This window comes from Diadema setosum, chromosome 5, assembly GCF_964275005.1.
Source record: "Diadema setosum chromosome 5, eeDiaSeto1, whole genome shotgun sequence".
In the NCBI taxonomy this organism is placed as follows: domain Eukaryota; kingdom Metazoa; phylum Echinodermata; class Echinoidea; order Diadematoida; family Diadematidae; genus Diadema; species Diadema setosum.
Window position 1 is genome coordinate 45,337,356 of NC_092689.1, and position 26,969 is coordinate 45,364,324.

The 26,969-nt window shown below is 38.0% G+C and overlaps 1 protein-coding gene across 1 annotated transcript; it reads right to left on the bottom strand.

The window, feature by feature from the left end:
* Nucleotides 1-26,653, bottom strand: LOC140228956 (uncharacterized). The gene is made up of 29 exons (XM_072309218.1): nucleotides 26,470-26,653; nucleotides 25,641-25,794; nucleotides 25,040-25,248; nucleotides 22,567-22,965; nucleotides 21,523-21,855; nucleotides 19,926-20,086; nucleotides 18,774-18,918; nucleotides 17,796-18,073; nucleotides 17,171-17,321; nucleotides 16,500-16,681; nucleotides 15,635-15,821; nucleotides 14,509-14,892; nucleotides 13,408-13,629; nucleotides 12,817-12,901; nucleotides 12,093-12,259; nucleotides 11,002-11,127; nucleotides 10,323-10,436; nucleotides 9,612-9,728; nucleotides 8,904-9,029; nucleotides 7,984-8,115; nucleotides 7,417-7,533; nucleotides 6,848-6,967; nucleotides 6,023-6,119; nucleotides 3,513-3,584; nucleotides 3,017-3,088; nucleotides 1,763-2,663; nucleotides 1,159-1,291; nucleotides 554-780; nucleotides 1-183 (listed from the first exon to the last, which is right to left on the bottom strand). Exons 1-29 carry the CDS (start codon nucleotides 26,651-26,653, stop codon nucleotides 1-3), a joined length of 5,778 nt encoding a protein of 1,925 aa, XP_072165319.1.
* Nucleotides 26,654-26,969: the final 316 nt, after the last annotated feature.

Genomic DNA, 26,969 nt, shown 5'->3' on the forward strand with positions numbered 1-26,969 from the left:
CTAGAGTTTGTTGTTGCTCCGGCGGATTGCAAGCCTATCGAAGATGTTCTGTAATTTGACAAGATTCTTGGTGCTGGGTCCATTGACATCTTTGCTGCCATTTAGACCAAAAATCTTCCCGTCTCCAAGGGGTAGGGGCACATCGAGCACGAGGAAAGCCTGGGAGATTCGACCTGCTCCATTCTGAAACAAAATCAGTTGAAATTAGTGATAACACTCAAAATCATTCACCTCGGGTCGGCGGTCAAAACCTTATGTTAATGACATCCGCTCAAATCTTTGCTTAAAAAAGAATCACTGCATAGATTCCGCTTCTTCTTTTGACACTAGCTTGTTACATCTCATTGTGATATTTAGAAAAGAAGTGAAAGCCAATTTAAATGTACAAATGTATGTGCAATGGATGAATGGCCGTACTGATGAGTAGAATAATATCAAGTATACATCTACAATACTGTAGTTTGGTTCTACAGTACTAAAAATTAGACTTTGCAGTCGGATTGCTCGACTCAGCCAAACATGGCAGCACGTAATAGAAAATGTACGTTCTTACTGCTTGGACAGCAAGGTTCTCAACATGAAGAAATTCTTCAACTTTCAGTCCCTCGGAGTAGAGTGATGTCATCGCGTCTGCCAGGTCACGTTCAATGACCTTTAGCTCGTCATCATCAAGGTCACGTGAGTAACTCGACAACCAGTTACACATGCGCTGTGGTGCAGGACTTGGGAGCGTAGTGAAGGGAGTTATTAATGACGTCGTGAGTTCGAAGTTTACACTCTCTGTTAAATAAACAAACAAACAAATATATATACATATATATGTATATATATATATATATAATATATATATATATAATAGGACAATCTAATTTAGACATCCGTAAAACATACCAAACTTTCTTTTTTTTTTTCCTCATTCGTTATATTCAAAAGTGCCATCAGTAATTTAAACACCTAGTTTAGAGTTTCTTTATCGCTTTGCTCCCCTGGTGTCTCCTGCCTTTTTAATCTGAAATTTGATGATGTTATACAAGACTATAGTGCTCAACATGTAGTCACTGTGGACCTGAGTAACAGCAACTTTAATTGAACAACTCCATTGAGGAAAAATTTCAACAAGATGTGAACGGATAAATAAAATGTTTATTTTGAATTTACCTCTAGTCTTTGTCTCCGTAGTCTCTTGATTCAGTCGTCGCTTGTACTGAGTGTAGATGGTGGAGATGGTGTAGAGGTATGGGTTGAGGGACGAGTTCACGGGCATGATGAACACTGCCGTCCAGGCGTATACCTTTAGAGAATGTTAATACGCAGAAAGCTGCATCAGCAAATGTCGTTAGGAGTGTATATTCTACCTCGTTACCATAAAGAAGAAAATAAAAACAAAACTAAACTAAACAGTCGAATATGAGCGAAACTTGGCGATCATGACATTTTTCACCGAATGGGAATCGCTATCCGAACTTGAAAGCGTGGAATTGAGGAATTGATGCCCCATAGAATCCTGGCTCGAGGTGAGTGTTAAAGTGCCATAATGAGTTTATAAACGTTACTTGGGAGCTTCAACAAATTATCAGTGATTATATAAGGCCCTTACTACCTTATCTGACGGAAACAATTTCATTCCAGTCATTGGCAACAAGGCATTTTTTTTTTTTTTTAGCAGCACAATGAACACGACTTAGATTTCAAAAGATGATTCAAGTTATGAAAATGTACATAATCAGATCACTTTAGGGAGTCACGTGGGTATTACTGTTACCTCTGCTGGCAGGTCAAGACTTCCGGCAGATGACATCAGCCCCATTATGATGATTGGCATCCAGCAAAGCAGGTCTGTACCGACAATCAGAGCCATCTTGGTGGCCAGTTTGATCTCTTCTCTCAGACGTTTGTCTTCTCGCCCTTTAGCACTCCGTTTTCCCACCTTACGCTGCGACGTTTTGACAGAGAGGAAAATGGCGACGTAGGACCAAAATGTAATGAAGAATGCGACGAAATTTGCGCCGATGAAGAGAGCGAGCGAATAAAGCCATCCAGATGGTCGCTGTGACGTCAGAGGCAGGGCAAGACAGACACCTGTCTGACCATAGAATTCACCATTAAAGTAAGAGCTTAAAACAATGGGTAGGAGGCTGAGTAGGAATGCGGTTATCCAGATGAAAAGCTCAACCAAGTGACTTGTCTTCGGCGCCAAATGGAGGCCTCGTTTGAAAGGCGCCACCACGTGCACACACCGGTCAAGGCTAATTAACATCACCATGAGCACCGAAGCCTCGCTAGAAATAACGGAGACCATTCCTGCGAAAATACATAGAGTGCTAGCTTTCCAATCCTCTGCACGGAAGGCGTAGTCTCCTCGGTAGTAAGCATCAGCTCCAGCGATTGTGATCATGTAGAGTCCCATTAGAAAATCAGAGATGGCCAAATTAGTGATGAGGCTCGATTGGACGTTTTCCTTTCGTTGTCGTCTCTTCTGCATCAGTCGGTAGCCAATCACGAAGGCGTTGCCCACGAAGGCACTGATGCCTAGGATCCAGATGAAGACGCGCAGAACAGTGTTGGCCATAAGATCATTACAGGAAGAGAATGGATCTTTAGGCGCGTCACAGTTCACGCCAAAGACTTCAACAAGACAACAGAAGGCGAACTTTTCGGCGTGGCTGGGGAAAAATAACAACAAAAGTGAACGAGACTGATGTGATATTGATGTAATAAATGTGTTTGGTGAAGGTATTAATATCATTGTAATATAATTCTCATCCTGCTTTCATGGATAGTCCGCAGTAAAAAATACCTATAATATATGTATATAATATATTGAATTATATATTTTAAACGCTAGGAATTTCTGAGCACAGTAGATAGATTTTTTTTTTTTCTTACGAGGAATGAGATTCAGATTTCATGAGCACGTGCCATATTCCGGCTGCACTTGTACTCTGATCAATTGCGAAAATGGACTTATATTTTTTATATACACCCTTTTCTTTATGAAACGCGTCTGACTACTTACATGATTTTTATATTCAGACCTCTGAAGGCATCTATGTTTGCATCCACTTCCATGTTAGTTTCTCGGATGTCCCTGAAAAGGATCAAAGGATTGTGATAAAACAAAATGAACAGTTAGCCAAGAAAAAACCCAAAGTTTGACAATAATTACGATTCAGTATATTCAAATTGTCTATGCTACATGCACATAAAGCATTCGTTGAATATGTAAAAAATCCAAGGACTTATATGCATTGGCCGCGAAATGAAGTTAGACATTTATTTGTTATCAACACAAATGAGCGAATGATAAATAAACGCATCTACTTTATTTACAAGCATGTGCTGCGAATGAGCCATCCTCGAAGTATTACGGAAGCACACTAATGCAAACAACTAATAAAAATGAACCAAATTGACATTGTATTATCACTTTTTGTCCGTTGCATCTGTGCATGCAAAGCAGAACCAAATTGTTTTCCTATGAAATGTTTAAAAAGCCAAAGGGTACGACTCACAATTCTTCCAGCTGGGCCAAGTCAGACAGAGTATCCACCTCAATGATCTCCAACGGATTTCCAGACAGGTTTCTTGAAATGACCAAGTTTATCAAAAACAACGTATAATGATCTTTAAGTATTTCTCTACCAAACCGTAACCAAGGAAAGTTACGAGGTTTAATGCTTCGCCAATTCGTCTAATATCCGTCAAATATCAACATTTTTTTTTTTTTTAAATCACGACCTCATATAGTGTAGAGAAGGTGGTGTAATACACATAAAACGAAAATAAAATAACATGACAGGTTCTCACTACCGTACAGGGACACTCGCAGATTGTAAGACAGGGATGCTATTCTCTTATGTACTGGTACATTGATAAGGCACACTGAAAGGTTATGAACATAATGACCTGGTAATAAGTGACCACACCCGTGTACTGGTCAAATCGCAATAAACGTTTGAAGACATTGCTATTATGAATGTTATCACTACTCCAGCTATTATAGGTTATGAGCATGAGTGTTACCATTTAATGATTGTTACACGGAATATATGACTAAGTGATTCCATGCGACATAAAAAGGAAAGTAGAAAGCATACAATTTTAGCAGGTGATTCAGTCCCTGGAAGGCGCCTCTGCGTAGTGATGTCAAGTCATTATTCGATAGTGTTCTGGGATAAGAAGAAAATAGGTTTTCCGTAAGTCCTGATGATAAAAGCCTAACTTCATAAAACAAAAATTTCTCTTCTTTTTCTCACATAACCTCATTCACTCTTTTTTTCTTCATAATCAGTGCGCATTTTAGCACCACTGATACCTGACTGATGCAAATCTAAAGCTTTGCTGCTCTTTTTTTTTGTTACCTCAATTTGATATAATGCTTTACACAATCGGATAAATACTGAGGAAACACTGGGAAGATAGTGACTCCCTTCATGTAAGATATCCAAGCTATTATGAGGTCATTTCCATTTCACTCTCTGATATTGTAATAAAGTAATTACCGTTTGGCCAGTATATCGCTTGCATGAACAGGGATTGTACAGGCGAAATGAGTTTATCAATACTCACTAATAAATTAAAGTTACTAAACTGATGTAATGTTCATTTACATTCACATACACTCTTGACTCTCTGTCACGATATATCAGCTGTTATAGGGTAGAAATTGCGCCGATAGAATATTTGAAAGCCAAAATAAAGCTTTTAACTTACAATTCACGCATGTTTGTATTATTTCTAAAGGAACCAGCCATGAGAGAAACAACACCAGATTGGCTCATGTCTCTACATTGGGGAGAAGACAAAAAGGTTAGTAACCGAAGAAATTAGACAATATTCAGAGAAAAAAACTGTGGCGCTAACGTATAGACGATAAAATTACAAAGCACATATTCGGCCAAGGTAAATTAATGTTTATGTTTCATGCAATTTACATATTAGAAACAAAAGTACTAATAAGAGATTAGAATGAAATCGGATAACCATTTCTACAGGACAATGATATATCAAGCGTTTAAAGTTTTAAACTTCAATTCATATTTAGTGAAATCCTCTATTTTTTTTTTCAAACACACGATACAATATGACAAAAGGAGAGTAAGAGTAAGTTTCCTAATATTTCAGTTTTTCACATTCACTTTCAAAAAAAAAAAACACTTTCGAATTGTTCTCACCAATATTAGAAATATCGTATATTTTTCTTAAACTGTGGCATTCCGGTTAGATAGATGAGCTCAGAAGATAAAGTTACCGCCAACCAAGTAGGCTGATTGTGTCATTAGCACTGGCATCATCACAGATTCGGCATCAAAATAATTATGTTCCATAACTTTCCAGTCACTGTATGATTATTGAGTCACAATTTCTCTATACGTCCTTTTCATTTGTTCAGGCAATAAGTTCCATAACCGTGTGCTTCAAAACAGCGCTATCTTTCATACCTTCCTTACGTAGTTCTCAGATTAACTGCAGTCAGTTTACATTCTAACTGTTTTGCTATTGAATAGATAAGTTGAGTAACGTTCAAGTTAATTCACTCATTCATACAAATATACTAAGAAGGGGTTTTCAGTGGGTGAAAAACTCCAGGTTGTGTTGCTGATTTGACCAGACGTCAGAGTCAGTGAAACGTTTTCCTCCTGTAGATTGGCGTCCATCGATAGAGACCTATCAATTAGTTCAAAAAGCAAGAAAAATATATAAACAATTAAAAAAAAATGTAAATATGCAATGAAAAACATGAATGTTTTAGATTCTATGAAAGGAAAGTGAATAATGAATGAAATAACCACCAGTCGGCCGTACGGAAATACTCATTCCTATCCTGTGAGAATTTAAGTAGTTGTAATGTGTCAAAAATGTATCAGTCACCGACGTGATATCAGATGGGAGAATGGTCTAAATAGATTATTGCACTTTAAGGCAACTTTTCGTCATGATGCGAAGTCATGATATCACTATACCTCTCCCTAATTGGTGGCATAAACAGTATCTTTTTTATTATAAAGAATAAAGCTCGTACATTTTCCTCAGCTGTCTTGGTAGGGCACCAGTAGCGAGACTTGTGACATTACATACATAGGTCAGGCCGTTGCAGCTGCATTCTGGCGGACATGATTCTGCACAAGAAAATGAGATAAACAATTATTACATACTCACCGTGATTAGCAAACTGAAGGTAAACGATAACACTGAACCATGCAAGGCTCGGTTTGTCTCCTTTAACGGTAAAATATAGCCATAAGATATGTAACGACAGGATTAAGTTTTCAGGAGCAACTAAACGATAAATATGCTCAGTTCATTCCTGCAAGTATAGAAATTGGATTTATCTTATAAGAGTGCCTCACTCGAAAAGATTTCGTTTGAGTGAATTGTCATTTCACAGGAAGTATTATATACATGTAAAAAAATATATTTACTATGAAGCCGACATTGTTATAGAAGCAAGAAGAAACGAACAGAAACAAGACTAAGGAAGATATCTTAGTAATATGACAAAGGGAAAGTTAATCAGCTAAATCTGACTACATGACTGAAGTCAAAACATGTCAACAGCAGACCTAAACAAACTTAAAACAAGTTAACATTCTGAATTCTACACTCTGAAGAACTGACATTTCATCTTTCATCATAGTCACGCACTGACGAGTAAAATATTTCTGCCCCCTTTTTTTCGCATAGTGGAATTGCCGCACGTCTTTAAGTCACGTGGGATATCGAGACATTTTACTTCTGACAAAAATAGGAATTATTGCTACTATGTTTATGATTATGACACTACACAAGAACATATTATACTACACTGTATACACGCACACACGTACACACACACTGACGCACTTACCGCAGTACAACTCGTCATCCATCTCGGGACAGTCTATGGTATTATCGCACACAAGTTCGGGGCTGATGCACTTCAATTTGCCGTGACAATGGTACGTGCCACTTGGACAGGTGAATGTATCTACCAGTATAGATAAATGACACATAGTGGTGGATAACACAAATGATTAGGCATACAAAAATCACGATATGAAAGACCTCTGATGGTCAATGCAAGGCAAAGTTTTGCCACAGGAAATGTGTGACAATCAAACAAACACTGAAGCATGAATATAACGATCCATTTCTATCATCTTCTATTTCTAGAATGTTGATTGATAGTGGTTGTGAAAATAAAATGAGTAATAATGATCAACAATTTACAGCAATGATAAACGTAATAAAACAATGCTGCAGGTATTACTTGACAAAGTTGTCACAAGATTCACTTTCCAAGGACTGTTTAAGCCCGCTATATTGTGTTCCAACAACTACTAAGAGGCGAAAAAACACGCAATGACAGATAAATAATTGATATCGTTGGGTAGATATTCTAGAGGTTTTAGTAGACGACTAGTACAATGAACTTACCACACTGGTCTTCATCTTCTCCGTACGGACAGTCCATCATGCCATCGCACCGATACTTCAGGGGAATGCAATACGAGTCGACGCACTTTACTGTGAACTCGGGGCACGTGAAGTTTTCTAGGAAGACAAGAATTGTCACCACATAATCAACAGCTAGAATAATTGGACTGTACCTGGTCTGTAAGACTTACTGAAAGAATAGTGTTAGGCCTATTGCATGGTATCCTGAATGTGTGCCTTGCTATGTACTATATTCTTCATACATGTTTCTTTACACGAAAATCAGAAAGCAAAATGCTGGTTTCAAGCCGTGTCAATAGTTTTACATTTCAAATCAAGCCCTTTGAATGAAAGTATGATTTTTTTTTTTTTTTTTTAACATGAGTACAGTTTATCTTGAAGTTCACTGATTTCACTTACCTTTTGACCATTTACTTACCGTAGCGACTCTATGTGGTAAGAAATTAATAATAGATGTAAGAAAACCCAGTAACAATCTAAAAAACGGAGAAAATGAAAGGCGTGCTTAAACACACATACCTACCAAGTGTAAAAGATAGGACTCACCACAGCTTCTGAGATGTGTGACGTCACGGCAGCCTCTTACGAATCCGTACTGGTCGAAACCATATAGGCATCGTACTTCGTCAGGTAAGCAAACGCCATTCTTGCACTGTACTCCATGACAGGTCTCTTGTGCTGGAATTGCTTATAAATTGAAATGTTAGCCATTATTATTCTTGGATAGAAGCTTGTAGTGTGGAACAAAGTCCATTTTTAAAATGTTTGGCAGTAAACGAGTTTGTTTTGTTTTGGTGTTTTGTTCACTGCAATTTTACAATCGCCTGCCGAAGACGTTTGATACAAGGTGGTTACCGTCTGTATAATGTGCTATTAATGTACATGAATGTTCATTAGGCCTACTTGCAATATCTCAGATAAAATAATGAGTTGAATATCAATGCTCCAATCATATAGCTGTTCTCACACCAGCCGAAAATTCGGGATCATCATACGGCCCACGAGTCACACGGTCCATGAGTTCGGCAGTAGACAAATAAGGCCCACGAGTCCGATATCAAGCAAACAAGGCCCACGAGTTCGACACTGAAATATTATGATCCACGATTCCGACATTACATCACTGGGCTTAATGCGTCGGTGGGCCTTGGTTGCCTCGAGTCGAATTCATGGGCCTTATTTGCTTAATGTCAAACTCCACTGTATGACTCGTAGGCAGTATGACTCGTGGGCTGTATGATTCGTGGGTGTCGAACTCGTCACGTGCACCCGAAAAATCTACTTAAGCATGCAAGGTCTTGCCTGGGGCAGGAAGTAACCGCTCTATATGACTTTGTTTCATCAGCAGCTGAATGAATTTGTTTCTGTTCCGATGCTGACAATAAACAAACGGTATTTCATTGTGCATTTTTGTTTTCGTTCTGAAAGAGAAAATACATCAAGAAAGGACGACATGGAGAACTTACGACATTTCTGTTCATCCTCATGAGTATTGCCGATACAGTCTACCATACCATCGCACCTAACTGACATGGGAAGGAGAGTCCCATCATAGCATTGGAAGGCACTCGTCTGGGTGTAGTCATCTTTTTCTGTTTACATTGAGAAAAAAAAAAACACATGCAATTTTCCTTTTCCGTCCACGATATGGGGATTTCGTGCACATTCATTGCAGAATATAATAGAGCCCCCACAAGAAATTTGTCATTAAACAGCAGATTATAACTATTTGATTACATAAACGAGATAATTCGGACAAATCATTGCAAAATTGAAACTTGCAGAACACAGATGTTATTAACTTGGAACCAAAGTGTTTTTTTCGGGTATTTTGAGCATGCATTTCTTCAACTATTTCTTGCTCCAGTCATTTTGTCTTTCTGAGGATATCCTTGAAGAATGCGATGTGATAAAAGTATCGGTCGACTGTACGCTAATGCACGAGGAATTGAGAGGGAAAAGGGGCTGTCTCTTATGGTGGTATCGATAGTTGATCTAACTGGAGTCATGGAGCTTTATTTGTTTAGTAGCTCCATGCTGGAATGCTGCTTCATTATCTCCAATGAATGCAGTAGGGTTAAGAAAAATAACCTCCCAGAGGTTTCATAGTAAGACTTGTAACTTGGAAGGAATGACTTATTGTGAAGGCCCTACACCATGATTGTTATGATTACCACAGTTTTCTTCATCCGATGCATCCCGGCAGTGGGTGATAAAGTCACACCTCCTTTGGAGAGCGACACACTCTCCACTGGTACACTGGAACTCATCTGGCGTGCATTCTGGGTACTCTGTAAAACATAGGACACTGCTCAAATCACTCTCTTGGGGTAAAGTCGTTTCAAGAAGGATGTGCTCTTCAATTTACTGCAGACACTATACTTGAAAATTTGCCTGCACCAACGACCATGAAGAACACATGCATTGACTTGTTCATGAAACACATTGCCTGCCGTTTTAATGCGTACGCTTAAATAATATTAGAAGTACGCTAGCTAGAATGTATGATGATGGTAACTTGGAGGGAGAAATACTACAGATACGATATCATCATCAAGATAACCATGAGTAACTGTCTATGCAAGTGCACATTGTCTAAAATGGCTCACTAAGAATGGCACTACTGTCTATGGGAATATCGGTGCTAATACCTATCAGCCACGTGTTATTTCTATTTTTCGCAAAATATCGACCATTTTCAATTGGAATTTTTCATAACCTTAATTGTATCATGATGAAGAGCACTGGTAGCCATAGATATGACCATGCAGTCATTTGTAGGAACTCCTCCCCCTTTTTACTAACTACCTTTTGCGTTACTGACCACATCATACATTACATGAAATATTCCGAAACTTACTCAAAAATATGAAAGGATTTCTCACCGCAGTTGTTTTCATCGGAGTTGTCGTTACAGTGTGAAACAGTGTCACAGTAAAACGACACAGAAATACAGGTACCATCGCCACACTGGAACTGGGAAAAGTCGCACACACCATCTGAATGGTAACAGCGAAGCGAAAACGATGTTGAATGATATGAATCGTATTAATTCATTACCTCAAGAGTCTGGCCGCTCGAGATCCAATCTTGTTAAACCGTCCGCCCAATACTTTTAACGGTTTTGTTCTATTTCGATGGTGCTGAATTCGAATATCTATGTGTGGAAGAAATGTATTTTTAACTCCAAAATGGCAGAATTTTTCTGTGGTAGCACTAAATCCTTTACAAAAATAATCTGCTGCAGTGTTTTGTCTAAGAAAAAAAGTATCCACTACGTAAAACGATAATACAAACATAAATTTGATTGTTATTTTTGTTCATGCTGTCAACACCTTTTCTATTTTCACCTTTAATGTCATCTTTCATTCTTCTAAATCGCCTGCTTCTTATTGCCCGTCCTCTTTCCTTCTCTTCTCACAATATACTGCAAAAGCAGTTCCTAACTCTTACCACAAATACAGCCACAACTGCATCAGCTAACTGTAATTTTGTGTTTAAAACAAGACAATTCATAGTTTTACTTGCACTTTGTTGCCTGATGTACATAAGGTTGATTCTTACCACTGGAACAGTTTGATTCATCACTCCCGTCATTGCAGTCCTGAGAAGCATCGCAGACAAATACGTCATGAATCAACTCCCCCGACGAACAATGGAATAGTCCCTGGGGAGACACGTCCCCTGTACCTGATGAACACAACCCACCATGGTCATTAATCAACATGAACTTCTGAGACAAACTGACATTATTAAAACTTACGACTTTTACTTATATGTCACATCGACACACTGACACAACTAAATGAATGCTAATTTCTTACCAGATGTATACTCTGGAACTTTTCGCATGTCTTCGTCTTCTGCAACATAAAAACAAACAAGGGGAAGAGAGAGAGAGAAAAAAAAAAAACCCTTGATGATAGAGTACCTGCTTCTATTATGTGTGTCTACAGCGTTATAAAACATGAATATAAATCATACACCCTCTTTAAAATCACGAATGATAACAATTAAACGAACATCAATTTAGTGACTCACAGACAAGCCAATTACACAAAATCGGCCTATCCCACGATTATTGAAAGTGAAGTAGATTCACTACACTACCTGGGATTTGATTTAACAATTGAAATATTGCGCTTTTAATATCACACAGTCATAAGCAACATAACTGGGCAAGACATATGACTAAAAAACTGTAGAATACACGAGAGATACAATAAAAACTGTAAAAGGCATGAGTGCACTGGAATTGTGACAATTCTTTTCTTTGTAATTTGTTTGTTTTTTATCTTGTATTGTAATTTACTAAGCGAGTATTTGTTATCATCTGACGCTAAAAGATACTATAATCAGCTTGAGAGCACTGGGGTCAAGAGAATGGCTGTCAACTGTGATAACTACTTGACTATCGTTCTACAACTCTAGAAAGGAATACCAGTCTAATTTAGACCTCTTTAATCATACAAAACAGTTGTTTCATTTCGCTTTATAACAAAAATTAATATCATTTACTGTTGTTTCAATGCAGTTCATGGAGAATCCATCGTGATTTTCTTCATTTAAGTACGTCAAATGAAATAATGAGAACAGAAATGTTTTACACGTAATGATTTACACATCTGAGACTAAACAAAAGATAGATATCTAACCGTCCACTTTATCAGCTGGATGTTCGCACACCATGCTGTAAGTGCTCGCCGAGGCGCAGGGGACGTCATGCCAGAGATCCGTAGAACGGTCGCGGACCTTAGATAAATCTACTTGGAGTCTCACACAAGACTCTAGGGTAGCTCCGTTCGGCTGCTGGTCATCTTGACTATCACTGCAACAGGAAATACACTTCTTACTTGATGCATAGACTTATTAATGACATTCATGTAAATAAACCGTACAAATATATTCCTATATCATATACATTGCACAAAAAATATCTGATTATGTTTTTATACTGCCACAGCAGCTTATATTACAGGAATCGTGCTCTTCTCTTAATATACAATAAGCGTGGTAATACATCCAAGTGCAGATGCTTCCTTGCGCTGATAAAGCTTCAGTCCTTGTCAAATAAATGAACCAAAAAGCTTGTTCGAAATCATATTTTCAATCTCACTCAGTTTTTATTTTCTAGTCATGGTATGGAACATAAAAATTATGTTTGAAAAATTGAAGGACATCTTTACTGAGTGTTTCAGGTACATTTCCCACCTCCGTTATAACCAAGACTAAACCATTATTTCATCAATTTGTTTGCTTCTTAGAGAATTGACATTGCCTGCCTGCATGAAGATAAATGAAAGGGGTCTAGAGGTGAGTGTCAAAAAGGGTCACAGTATTCAAGTCATCGGCCAGTGAAAGATGCTTGTATAGACTCACTCATCAGGTTGGAACCAGTCGGTGTAGCTCATTGGTGTACCGTCTGACCAGCGAAACACTCCCTTTCCGTCCCGATTACCTAGTCCTGTGAAATGAATACAAAAGACCCAGAGGTCTAGCGCTCACCAGAGTGATGCAAGTTCATCCTTCCACACATTATGTCAATTTGTATATTCTGTCACACTATTGAAACTCTGTTATGGAGTTGTCTTAAAAGAAGAAGGTGAAAATGTCAAGGGTTTACGCACGACCCACGGACGCCGGACGGTGAATGAGAGTCTTTACTCAGTTGAAAAAGGACAAAGAGGGATCTTCTAGCCCAACTTCAAAATGTTATCAATCAACTTTCCCTTTTTATTCTTTAAGATGGTTTTATCTGTGTTAATGCAAGATCGAGATTCATTTAAGATAATTCCAATAGAAGAAGAAGAAGGTTATTTCTAAACCAGAAGTCCATACGCCTAAAGAACTGTCTTGAACGTTGTTATCATTCTATCCAGAAAGATATTTTCTTGAATTCCTAATCCGTATTGCCTGAGACCATCCAGACACCAAGTGTAAGGTATGTCATTACAGTTTGTTGTTATTCACCAATGTACGTGTGTATTTCGTCCTCAGTAACCCATTTTGTCGAGAGCATGTAATAGAGGAAAGTTGTCTCTTCTTCGTCTCTGATGCTGACGAGATGTGTGGGGGCGGGCTTCATTTCTTGACAGACAGATTCAGCCTCGTTCCATGACGATGCGTTGGCTAAAGTGACAAACTTGTAGCAGGATCCTCGAAACAAATCCCATCCATCGAGACAATCGTATGCTTTAAAAGTGGAAAAGGTAAAAGGAGACACGTAAGCCACGAGACGTTCAATGTTTAATCAGATAATCAGTTATCAATAGTCTGGACAACAAAGGCTAAAAGGCATGATACGGGATCCGCATTTCAAGAGAAGGGTTTTAAGTAGGTTTTTTTTTTAATCCAAAGAACACGATAATCCTGATGTGATGACATGAGGAACTACTGAAATTCAGTCAATATTACTTAAACTATAATAACAACATTATAATATCTCTCATATCGTTGAATTGATCACATTCATAGGCACTAAATGGGGACGCTCCAGAGTACCTGTCACTCTTGTTTCAGAAAGTTTGTAATACACACAACTACCAGACTAGATCAGCAGTCTCTGACGGGCTAATAGTAACTAGAAATCGAACTAATGCTGGGAAACAGTCTTTTTCATACACCGGCGCACTCGAATGGAACAGTTTACCAATAAACTTAAGGCATGCTCCGTCTAAACATTCGTTCTCAGCCCAATTTTGGAGGGCACTCCACTGTGCCCAAGTATAGTTCTGTTGTTGTTGTTTTTTTTTCTGTTTTTTTTTCTTCTTTCTGAGGTAGGGGAAATTTAAGGATATGAGGATGTAATGTGTTGCATAATATTTGTTAAATTTTGAGTTTAATATATATCAGTATATAGTATATTAAGATATATACAGATTTGATACTGCAAATTTGATTTTGATGTTGGTATTGTATGATTATCATGTGTTTATTTGTATGTACACCTATATGTGTTCATGCAGGGCCTCCAAGAACAACAGTGTTTAACCCACCGATGGAGCCACCCTGTGAAAATAAAACATATAAATAAATAAAAAATAAGCCTATGAGGGCTACCAATATACTAACAGACGCTGTCCTCCTTTTGCAGGAAATCCGGCACCAGCTCCAAGGTCCAGTACTCCCCGATGAAATATGAAGGGTTGGTAGAAGTTTGCGACCGAAATTCGATTTCCATCCGATTATTTGACGACGCCAGAACGCCGTTTGGCATGTGATTGTTGCAAAAGATTTGCGATTGATCGTCACCCACACGTACATAGTCATCCTCGCAATCGCTACCAAGAGGAGAAATATTTATTTCGATGAAGCGGAAGTTGACGACGGTCCAGAGAGTAGTAATGATATCCCATTTGAGTGGGCTGGCCTCGTCGTAATTCATGAAGTAATTCGTTGACATGATGATCCCTGTGCCTGCTCGACACGGCGTGCCAGTAGAACAGAGTGGCTTGTCTATGTAGAATAAAGAAATGCGACATATCATTTTAAGTAGTTACAAGTCGCCATCACATATCATTTAAGAAGTTACAAGTCGCCATTCACAACACCGTCACCATTATACACATGTAAGGGTAATCCATGAAACACTTGACCAAGGAGCTCATTACAGGCCATGATAACTACTACTTTGTTGTAGATGAAGCATTTGAAAACGTCATGGTAAAATGTTATTTAAAATTCAAGTTCATTCCAATAGAGTGGAAAGTCTTGAAGTATTTTACATACACACAAAAAAAGGGAGCGCAAAACAATAATGTTAACGGCAAGTCAATATTGTAATGTAAATGCTTGCATGTTATATTGATTGGATCAATGATGGGGATGGGACAAAATAATATATAATTGGGAAGCAAAATGCATCTCAAAATGTAATAACTTAATCCGTAATCACGTATTTCATCGTACTTCTTCAGTACAGAAATTGCTTCATCTTGTATCATGTACTAAGAGCTACTAAGTGTAGAGTAATTATATGCAAAACACAAAAACGTTAGGGAGGATATTATTGACATTAGAACGTATGAAAGTAACAGTAACATTCATTTACGTCACACATAGGTTTAATAAGTCAAGCAACGAATCTGCACTGTATCTGAAACTCTTTATAAGATAAATAACTACGCTTGATATATTCGAATTCCTGAGCGACTTTCATTGCTGGGAAACGATTATAAAAGTATGCCGGCAGTCTTACCCACATATCCATAGGCAACCTGGATGTATCGTGGAGTAGTAATAATCCCAGCGCGAAACTGAACAAATAGACTGGATGACTCAGTCACTGTCACAGGAGCAAGCTGATTGAAGGATTTTTCTATTACACCATCTTGGGTGTCGTTGAAGACCACAACACCATCGTCAGATTCCTCCCCGTCTTCCCCCTGTACAGTAAGGAGTCAACGGGTACAATGAAGGGGTGAACATTATGGTGCATTATGGTGCATTTTGTCAAGAGCTTACTGGTCCAGTGTTGGACAACTTTAAAAAGTGTCATAGAAAAGTATGATCGAAATAGATTTCAGCCATTCAGTACAGAAAATCCATTCTTAGTGACAATAATTCGTAGCTTTCTTTTCAATTTTAATGTATCTCATTTATTTCATTTATTCAGTTTTCAACAAATTACATTTGCAACATACATCTTCAGATCAAACAACACTGGCAAAAAAATGTGAAAGTATCCCATGATTACAGAATGAAATTTATGACAATTCAAATTACAGAAGTCAATTAAATCAAAATTGAATAATGCATATACATAAATAAGTCTAGAATATGATATTCTTATATATGAAAACTAAAATGATATCTGAAAGAGAACCTATAGAACAGCACAGATAGCGAAACAAGCAACCCTTAAAAAATTACGAAATCAAAAAACAAATTCATACCTTTATTTGCAAGGAGCAATTTGTCCCCATGGTTGACAGTTGGCGAAATGCAATGAATTGTATCGTCTGCTTCTAAAGTTGAATTTGTTTTGAAATACATGCTTGATAATTCTGCATAAAACTAAAAATTGATTTGTGTATCTGAGAAGGATTTTATCTTCGACCAACCTGGAAACCTTGCACAAGGAGTGTGACGTAGTATCCATCTCCCACGTCAAGCTGCGCCTCGCAAACTGCCTTCTTAGGAAGTAGGATGGATGGTATGGATTCCATCGATTCTAGAGCCTTGTTCGAGCCGAGGAGAGTAGAATTGCATCCATCTTGTCTATCACAGTACGACGCTATACAGTCTGTCAAGAAAAAGAAATATTCTATCCATAACAGATAGCTACAAAAAATAGAAATGCGTCCAGTCAATTGAATTTCACGGAACGCACCCTTATCATGACTCAATGCCGTCAGAACAAGAACGTTTCGAATTGTTCTCATCTCGTTTATTGTTCAACTCTGCTATGAGGAGGAAACACAAAGAACATTAGATGTGCTTTTCCATAAAAACCATAGATACATAAATATGCGTGGATTCACCGATGACTGTCAGTGGTAATAATAATATCATATTTAAATGACAATTAAACTTTATTGATCTGTAATCCGTACGGCTTCAATACGCTATCTGAATGCTCTCAGTGAAAAATGACGGGGACACCTAAATAATTTTCTTAACAATACGACCAGATTCCAAGTACCGTCACATACCAACACTAATGCAACCGAGAAGCTCTACACCTAAATGATTTTCTTAACAATACGACCAGATTCCAAGTGCCGTCACATACCAACATTAATGCAACCGAGAAGCTCTAGCCTGAAACATCCCACACCATCTAGCCCCGACCACCTGGTAGGCCGAATGGTAAAGGAGGTAGCATTATGGGGTGTCGGTATGGAGACCTTACACATAGACGTATCGAGACAGTCAGATAGATCCTGCAGAAAACAATAATGACAAAACAAGGAGGGTGGGAGGAAAGGCGAAAAAAAAATCATGTATATATACTGGTGTATGAAAGCAGTTAATGGCGTGGGACATTCAAAGTTAGCTATAGTAATATTAACAACTCTAGAATTGATGACAGAAAATGATAATCATATCAATGTACTATGAAATGCGGTAATTTAGGGTTCACACCAAACTCGTTCAGTAACTAACGCATTGCCTCTCTAAGGCACGGATTAATTCATGATATAAAATCAAACGTAAACTTCATCTCCACCACATTGAACTAGAAGCTTTGCATGTGAAACCTGAGTTTTACGAAATTGTATGCTTTGAAAGAGACAGGCTGTGCTTAGGTCGCAAAATGTCACTACACATGTAAATCTGACAACTGGTAACATAACCCATACTCAAGAGTGTACGATTTGACGAGATACGATTTCGCTATTGGAGAAAAAGCTTACAAAAGACGTGTATTCGTCATCAGTCCATATGACTTCAAATGCCTCCAGTCGACCGCTCTTACAGTGTTGTACAATTACATCATTGATTATCATGACGTCATCCAGAGTAAAATTGATGGAGAGCTGAGTATTTGGTGATAGATCGAATCCTGTCTCCGGTTTAGACTGTAGTGGTTGTAGTCTTATATCATCCGCCAACTCCTTTAGTTCGTTAGATGTGATGACAATGTTTTCTGTCGGGAAACTTCCCGAAGAGAGGCCGAGGTCGTAGTAACATCCTGCGTTCACACAACACATAAAGAACATAAATAAACTTAATTTTCTATCACATGGGATGTGATGAAGCTCGAGAGGCATGAAAGATATGTAACTTCAATTATATGGAAAATTAATCCAAAAATATTTAGTGGACTCAATGAAAACATATCAATTAATGCACCACATTGTATCATTAGGCCTATATAGAAGTTTGAGGAAAACTGGAAAATCTGTTCGGTTTTGCATTTTGTTTTGGTTAAATACATCAGCCATCATTGCTTAACCAGAAAAGATTGTAACAGTTCATGATTTTATAGCAGTGGAACAATGTAATAGAACATAGGATGTAAGGGGATAATTTCCCATAACTTTTTATGTGTTTTGACACAGAAAACCTCATATCTCTGTATACACTGTCAAGAAGTATTATAGCACGGCGGTAGTTTAGTGAGTAGGCAAGTAGTGTCAGTTGAAATCAGGATAAAATTTATGAAAAATAAAGGAAACATTGAAAGAACACAAGGCTACGTCAATCAATGTATTTATATATATATATATATATTTTTTTTTTTCTGCAAATGTTGTTTGTTAGTGTAAGCCTGTAGATGCTCAATGCAGTGATAGGCACAATGATAGGAGTACGCCACACGCTGATAAACAACAAGACCTCACGTTATCAATTGATATTCTCTTGGCCATGTAGATGGAGTCATTATTCACCTGTCTGACAGCCAAGGAGCTCAAAGCGAAGCGATATAAGAGCCACGGACCTGCTTTCTGGTAGAACGGTCACTTCCTTGGTGAGGTGCGGCCTGGTAAATATGATGGGGTTTACTTTCATAGTGTTCCAATTGCCCGATCGTACCTGTATTAAACAAGCATTGAAGTCTGGTGACAACAGTTATTTGTAGGGAGTGGGAGACGGACGAAAATATGGCACACAAGCGCGCGCACACACACATCCCCCCCACACACACATACACACGGATATATATATATATATATATATATATATATAAATATATATATATATATATATATAATATATATATATATATATAATATATATATATATATATATATATGAAATAGAGAAAGAGAGAGAGAGAGATAGATATAATTATACATGACAAGATGTACAATTAATGAAGGTAAAATTGGGGATAAAATATTGATTTTAGTTAAAAGTTAGAATTGATGTGTTGGTATACAAAAAGTTATACAAAGTCTAGTGCGACTTTAACCGGGAATTGCGCAGTAACTCTAACATGAAAAATTAAAGCGTTACCAAGAAACATATACCTCCTCCTCATCATTCTCGAAATAAACTCTTAACGAGGTCAACCACGAACCGATGCTCTCGGGCCCTCCTTGGACTAGTATGCCGGTTACATAATACTCTTCCTTTAATATTATCTGCAAAGAGATAGAAAACAAAGAAACAAAATTTCTTCACAAACTAATCAGTAAATGATCGTAATGGCTCTTTGGCGGTCAGGGAACTTATGCAAAAACAAAGCGAACAAAGTGAGTTATTCTAGGTGTAACTTAAGATTACTTGAAAAGGCAAGTTGGGCGAATAGAGATTTTCTTCTTCATATTTGTATGAAGTTCTATCACCATTTCTTGTTACGGCAAACAGTATTACGTTTAGTCATGGCTTGTTATTACGATTACTACTTGAGGATGACCGGCAGAATGCTGAATGCATAACGCCGCGAAATGATAGAAATGGAAGAGGTTGAGCTATTCTATCGAAATTTATTCGAAAGTTCAATGGATCAAAGGCCAATAAACCTGGTATAGACCGAAAAAGGTTTAATCCAAGAAATTAATCATGAGCAAACATGGTGGAGGAACGGGATGGCTAACCTTCCAATGTGGAGCTTCATCTGTCTCTTCAGGTATCCAGGAGGACGCCCCCATTAGACGGGCTTCAGACGGTCTATGCTGTTCATCCCTCTGACTGGACGCAGTGATGGTGACATCAGGAATCCAATCACCTTCCAGTCCGAGGGGAATTAGGCAGTCTCCTACACAGACAAAAGTCACGTCATTCATGTCACCATAAAAAAGAGTAGGATATGGATCCTAAGTCAGGAAAATAGGCAATTTAATGAATATTCAAACAAAATGGATATTTAATGGTATATACATACATATATATATATATATATATATATATATATATATATATATAAATTAGAAGAAAGAGTCTCAAGTACGCCATGGATCCAACGATTACAAATTTTTTTCATTTTGTAATAAAAAGATTTGTAATCGTTGGATCCATGGCGTACTTGAGACTCTTTCTTCTAGTAATTACAACATTCGATGTCCAACACGTGGAAAATTCCAAGATATATATATATATATATATATTATATATATATATATATATATATATATAGAGAGAGAGAGAGAGAGAGAGAGAGAGAGAGAGCGAGAAACCTATACTGTATATAAAGAGCTTGCAACCAAAAGGCGCTATTCAACATCCATTGAAAAATAATGGATTAAGCGCCTTTTGGAAGCAAGCTCTTCTTATATATATATATATATATATATATATATATATATATGTAATATACGCCTGTGTATATATTTTAACACATTCAAGATAGGCCGCAGAGAATTTAATAATGGTTTGTGTTGTTCTGTTTGCAATTTTTTTTTAAGTATAGCTTTTCTTCTTCTTTTTTTTTTTTTTTTGGCCAACGAGGTCAGTGTACATGTGTAAATGAAAACTCAACAGCGCTCTAAAAACACATAGCGGTATCTTTGCCGCACTGACAAATATATCAGAGAATATCGTTGATAAATTGTCCAAACATATTTAGGTATTCATTAAAAGTGTCGGTTTCCATGGCGATTGCTCCCCCACCATGAGGAATGACACAGCGCACCTGAATAGAGTCTTAACTTAAAAGCCCTTTCATTTGAAAGGTGCATGTTTTCAATCGTATATATTATTATTGATGGATTTGGAACATCAAATTTTGTCAGTTGTATATGATCCTAAAACTGATAATCTTACTTTCTCATAATCAGTCTTTCAACAAATAATCTAATTTAGCGACTTTTTGTTGGTTTTGTGATTCAGTTTCACATTAAATATACACTAGTATCATATTAGACGAGAATATGATATATTATATACGTATCTATTAATAAATACATTTTATAACATATTGCTCTACTATTTATAATGATCACAGATGGCTCCTTGTGTTTTAACACTAAAATATGTCATTTTTCTATTCACAGAGACAAATTCTTTTTCGCAATATCTCATTATTCAACATTTCTCCAAAGTATGTCTTCTTTTGCTTTGCATTAGTTACGATTTCATTCATTACCTATTAACATTTGTTAAAGTTCAAACAGGAGGGAGTATGTCAGATCTTAGAGATGTGAATGGTAATCTGAAATTGGGTTTATATTATTATCTCAGAGTCATAACGGTTACCTTGGCCGGAGATAGGTCGAACCTCTATGGAAAAACCATTTCCCTGGCCAGAGGAATCGCTGTGAAACTGAATGGTGGTGTTGGACCAGTGAACGAAGTCGTTAGGGATGTCGGTCCCGGTGAAGATTGCAGCGATATCGTCCTGCTGAATGCCCTGGTACACGATAAGCTGATCCCCTTCGTCCACCAGATCGAAGGTAATAAAGGTGATGAGAATTCCGAAGTCAGGAGGCGCCGACACGTCCCACTGGATGAAGGCATCGTTCTCGTAGGGCAGAGGGTAGTAGGGAGACACTAATTCCTTGGACTTGCCAGCAGACAAGAGTTCGGGTTCTGATTATATAGTGTGGATGAGAGGGGGAGATAATGTCCGTACAATGTACTTTTAACTGCGACGATCAAATAAAGGCCTTAATCTCACGAACACTAAAGGGATGTAATATGAAATACTATGGATTTCTCAGTGGATTCCCTGTCTTAGATACGAAAGGTGAATAGCTCACTTCCAACATTTGTCTGTGACACATTACTAGTGATATTCGCCCCCTGTATCGGCAATTTATAAGACACATTGTAATCAAATTTGATTGCCAAGGTTCTCCTAGAATCTTATCAATGCCCGTATCAACCTACACATTTTGATTCAAATGATATCAATATGAATCAGATGTCATGCGGTTGTTGTGTAAAGTGTTAGCTTGTTTTATTTTTTTTTTCTCTGTGTCTCCCTGCTGTGAAAATTGAAATTATTCAGTTTGTCGTCAAGTTCGATGTAAACCAAATACGATAAGTCTTCGGACTTTGATTTGGTTTTTGATATACACTGAAATTGAATTGAATTGAATTGAACCATGTCAACACACAAGCGAGAGATACAAACTGAAACTAGACATATCAAGATAAGGTGACCCTGCTGAACACGCTACAGTAAAATGCGGCTGCTGGCCAGACGGTCGAGTTGTGGGCCAATCACTTTCTTCACTACCATAGAGATCAAGATACATTCAGACTACGGATAATCAATATAACACTTGTTCGGCTTACTCATAAAAGCAGAGACTGTCACTTGAAATCCTTTCTCGTAGTTAGCTATGTCGGTTTCGAACACGATGAATATGAGATTGTCCTCCACAATTATGTCGTCCGGCACACGTTTACCATCCTTCATATAATCATCTTCATTCGCTTGAGTATACGTAGCATATACATTGTAGGTCTGGAATGGATGGGAACCTCTGCCCACAGAAAACGAGTCTAAGCCTTGTGCTAGATTGAACGAAAGGAAATGAACTTTGCAGTAGTAGAAGGGAGGTGCTTTGAACCGCCACGAGAAGCGTGAGCTCGGTGGGTAGCCATGGGGGAAGCCCGGGGACTCAACTAGCTCGTAGCCGTCCAGTGGAAGATCGATGATGTCTCCATGCATGCTCGATGAGACGTTGTATTCTGTGTCGGTAGGGAAGAACATAATATACGGTGATATGTAAACCATTTTCTGAACAACTATGAGAGAAAAAAAAAAAGACAGCTCACAAAAATCTACAACATTGTCAATGTTTGAACATACACCATAACAAATGTGTGTATGACAGTTCTAGGACTACATACTAAGTACTAGTTTTACATATATTCATAAGGGTTTTCATTTCGTCCGGGGCTTTGATGGGATCCAGGAGGTTCAAGAGAACGGAGTCACAACTGTCGTATTTCCGTTGAAGTCACGTTCGATGCCGCCACTCGAAAGTATTTGAAGCATGTGGCAAACTGGATCTGCCGCGCAGATAGGATGACAATTGACTCATTCCTCATTGCATAATTATCAACCAGTTTCTAACGAAAATATGTCTTTGTGATGGTAATTATTTTTCGCCATCCCTACTTAAGGTGCCGTCACACTACAGCGAATGCCCATCGAATGCCCAACGAATGTCCAATGAATTTGAAAATTTGAAGATATGTTCACATCCGTTGGTAATACAAGAATAGTTCGTGTCATGCTTGGCGTTCTTTGTATTCATTAGCTATTCGTCGGGATTCGCAGAGATACACTGGAGCCGATTTTTTTTTTTTTTAACATGTCCAACATCTCCAGCGTATCTCTGCGAATCCCTACAAATAGCTAATGAATACAAAGAACGTCAGACATGCAAACTGTCTTCACATTTTCGAATTCGTTGGGCTTTCGCTTGGCATTCGTTGGGCATTCGCTGTAGTGTGACGGGGCCTTTATAAAAGATAGGTGGTATATAATGGTAAAGACACGGGAATGCGCGAATAGAAATTGCGCAAAAAATGATGAAATGAAAATGAAAATTACTCGACTGGCCGTGCCCGGCCACTAATCTGATATATCTATTACTATAGAATTGTATTCGAAGATTATTCCATATCAGTTTTATTTGGAGGAATTATGTGGAAAAGTGATAAAACCGGCTTTCCAGGAGGGTAAAGTTTTAAACACTTTCACATGATACAGCTCTGATTTACACTTTTGCACATATTTCTTGAAGGGATTGACCTATGTTTAATGAGCTTTATCATTACGTGAGATTTCGTTTCATTTAATAGATAAACAAGCAAAATATAGTCAACATTAATTTAACCTTCAAAATGAATCTTCAGATTGCTCAGCAAGACGGCGGCATCAAACCCCGTCACCAAAGGCACAGATGCACCTGTGGAATTCTTTTGTACATCAATAGAAAAGTAACAACTGTTTGAATAATTACAGCCAGTTGGAACTCCATCTCTTAAATCTCCTTAATGGGAGGGATGAATACTCTTTTTTATGTGTCTTAAAGGTATAGAGAATATATTCGTTGTCTTAATTCTGATAACCTTTCGTTTCGAACGTTGATTACTGTTAGATGAGTTACCATGCATTCTGTTCAGGACTCTGGGGGAAAAAAGTCCTGTATAGGTAAGACTGAACAGGGCTATCCAGCCGTGTCCATTCTTAACTGTATCTTATTTCTCCTGTGTTGCTATGGACGAAAAATAACTTTATACAAACACAAGAATTGTGTCACCATAAGGCCAAACTTAGCTCCTGCCTTCAGCGGGGCAATACAAATAATGTTTCACACCATCGTCATTAGTCTATTCACTATCATATCATTCGTATCTCAGCAGCGCTCCTTCAGACATACAAACAAATACAATATTGACATCATGTCTGAACCGTTACTACACAACTTCCAAGAATTCACACACACATGCGCGCGCGCACACACACACACACACACACACAGACAGACAGACATTCGGATTGGTATATCTTTATGAATTCTCAACAATTCAAGTAATTTATAGGAAATGCCTTTCTAAAAACCTCCAAAAATGAAATAATAAAACTTTGAAATGGCTGCTACGGACAGAGAGAGAGACTGAAAGAGAGAGAGAGAGAGAAAAAGAGAGACAGACAGACAAAATGGGAGATAAATGGAGCGGAGAGAGAGAGAGAGAGAGTGAGAGGGAGAGCTCTGGAGAGAGAAAGCTGAATCAGTAACAATGATCCCACCTGACTTATGAATGGCAGTCAGATTAACCACTAGATTGTCTGCGTCGGTGTTGTTATCATAGCCGTAGAATCCAATGAAGATGTTTCGCGTGTCAAAGACCACTTCTTCGATGGGTTCAGTGTCCGGTTGGCCGGTAGCGGTGAAGAGGTACATGTCGTTTCTGAAGTACGTCCATGATGACCCCACGATAAAATAGTCCATTTGTGGTCTGTAATATTTTCAAAAATAAGTTAACAAAACAATATTCAAATTTGGCTGGCCAGGAGATATAACGTATCATTCTCAATAACGTCACATGCTTTAGAATTGATGTATTGCTTTATACAGCCTTTATTGATATTATTTGAAGGGCATCGTAGCGTATTAGGATATATAACTCATTAGATGCATATCTTTCAATAATGGAGTGAGTGGTGAACTATACCAGCAATCCAGCAATACCAGCAAGGTGGATTATACGGACAGCATAGCGAACGAAAGAGAGAATGGTTGACAGTAAGAACTCGGATAAGACAGACAGGCAGACACTTGAGCTGGATCCCAGACCAATCCAAAAACTATGTTGTCATGGCTAAAAAAAAAAAAAAAAAGAAGACTTACTTTAGGTCGAGTACGACAAAGCGGATACAGATGAAATAATCAGCTGGCGCCCCCACTGTCCATGTTGCCAAGTAAATACCGTTATTCAGGTCCTCAGTATTGGAACGGTCGTATTCAAACGTTACTGGTATCCCAGGGGTAAGCACATATTTGGCTGCAAGCGGATAACAATGATTTTGAAAATCACGCAAAGCAAGGATACCATGATACAATGTGCCTTATTGTCTGTTGAAATGAATACAGAAAGTCGCCCTCCACTGGCATAACAAAAATAAAAGACAAGAAAACAACATACATTTTACATATGACTATAATACCTATACAACAAACTGACAAAAAAAAATACTGAACATTTATTACAAGTAAACTCTTCTTCATGTGTAGATTCCAACACACGTACAGTATTTTTGCTCATGCATGTCCATTTCACTTGATTGATAGTGAAATCCACCTTTACTCTCCAAATATGTCGTAGAAACTCATTCCATTATGTCTTTACTCCATACTTCTCCTTCAAGTGGATTCAGTGTTACAGCCATGATGATTGAATCATTTTTTTCTTTTAAACAAATTGAAATTGTCCTCTTGAATCTGTTGCTTTTAGAAGAGATTTCATTGTTTGTGGTTTGTTACAACTGAATCATGCACAATGTTCACAGCTTTGTATCAAATACCCATACATGTGTAAAAAATACTTTTACTGCGCTTTCCGTGAACTTTGGCTGCACTACTCTGTGAGATATCAGAGGACTTTTAAACAATTCATTTGTAATAAAGAACTTTTAGGAAGTATTTTCTCTTGACAGTCGAGTCATCATCGCTCACTCACCGTAGATCTCAGTGAAGCGAACGTAGAAGCTAGTGCCGTCTCCCCGGTAATCACTGGCGAAAAGAAGCCACATCCACCTGTCTGTTGACTCCAGCGGTAGGTCCTGGAGCTCGTAAGTGTCATTTGTATACCTCTCTAGAACCGTATCGCGCCTCCCAACTTCCTGCCCGTTACCGATGTACATCACAGCATTTCTACCGGATAGAAGGAAATGGAGACACTGTTTGCTGTGGGGCTTTTTTTAACCTTAAAAACAAACAATCATTCTTGAAAAGTATGTGTCCTGGCCATCATTTTAAAGTTGTAATGTAAGAATTGTTGTGAAGATTGTGGCTGCATGAACGTCTGTTGAGGTGCAAAAGTGCGAATTGGTGCAAAACCGCGAATTGCCGCCTAAGCTGGTATAAAAAAATAAAAACAAAGAGCGTGGTCGGCAGAGCGTGAGATCGGGTAACACAGAGGGCGGCTCGGCAAGATCTAGAGTCTCTTTATAGTTTTGA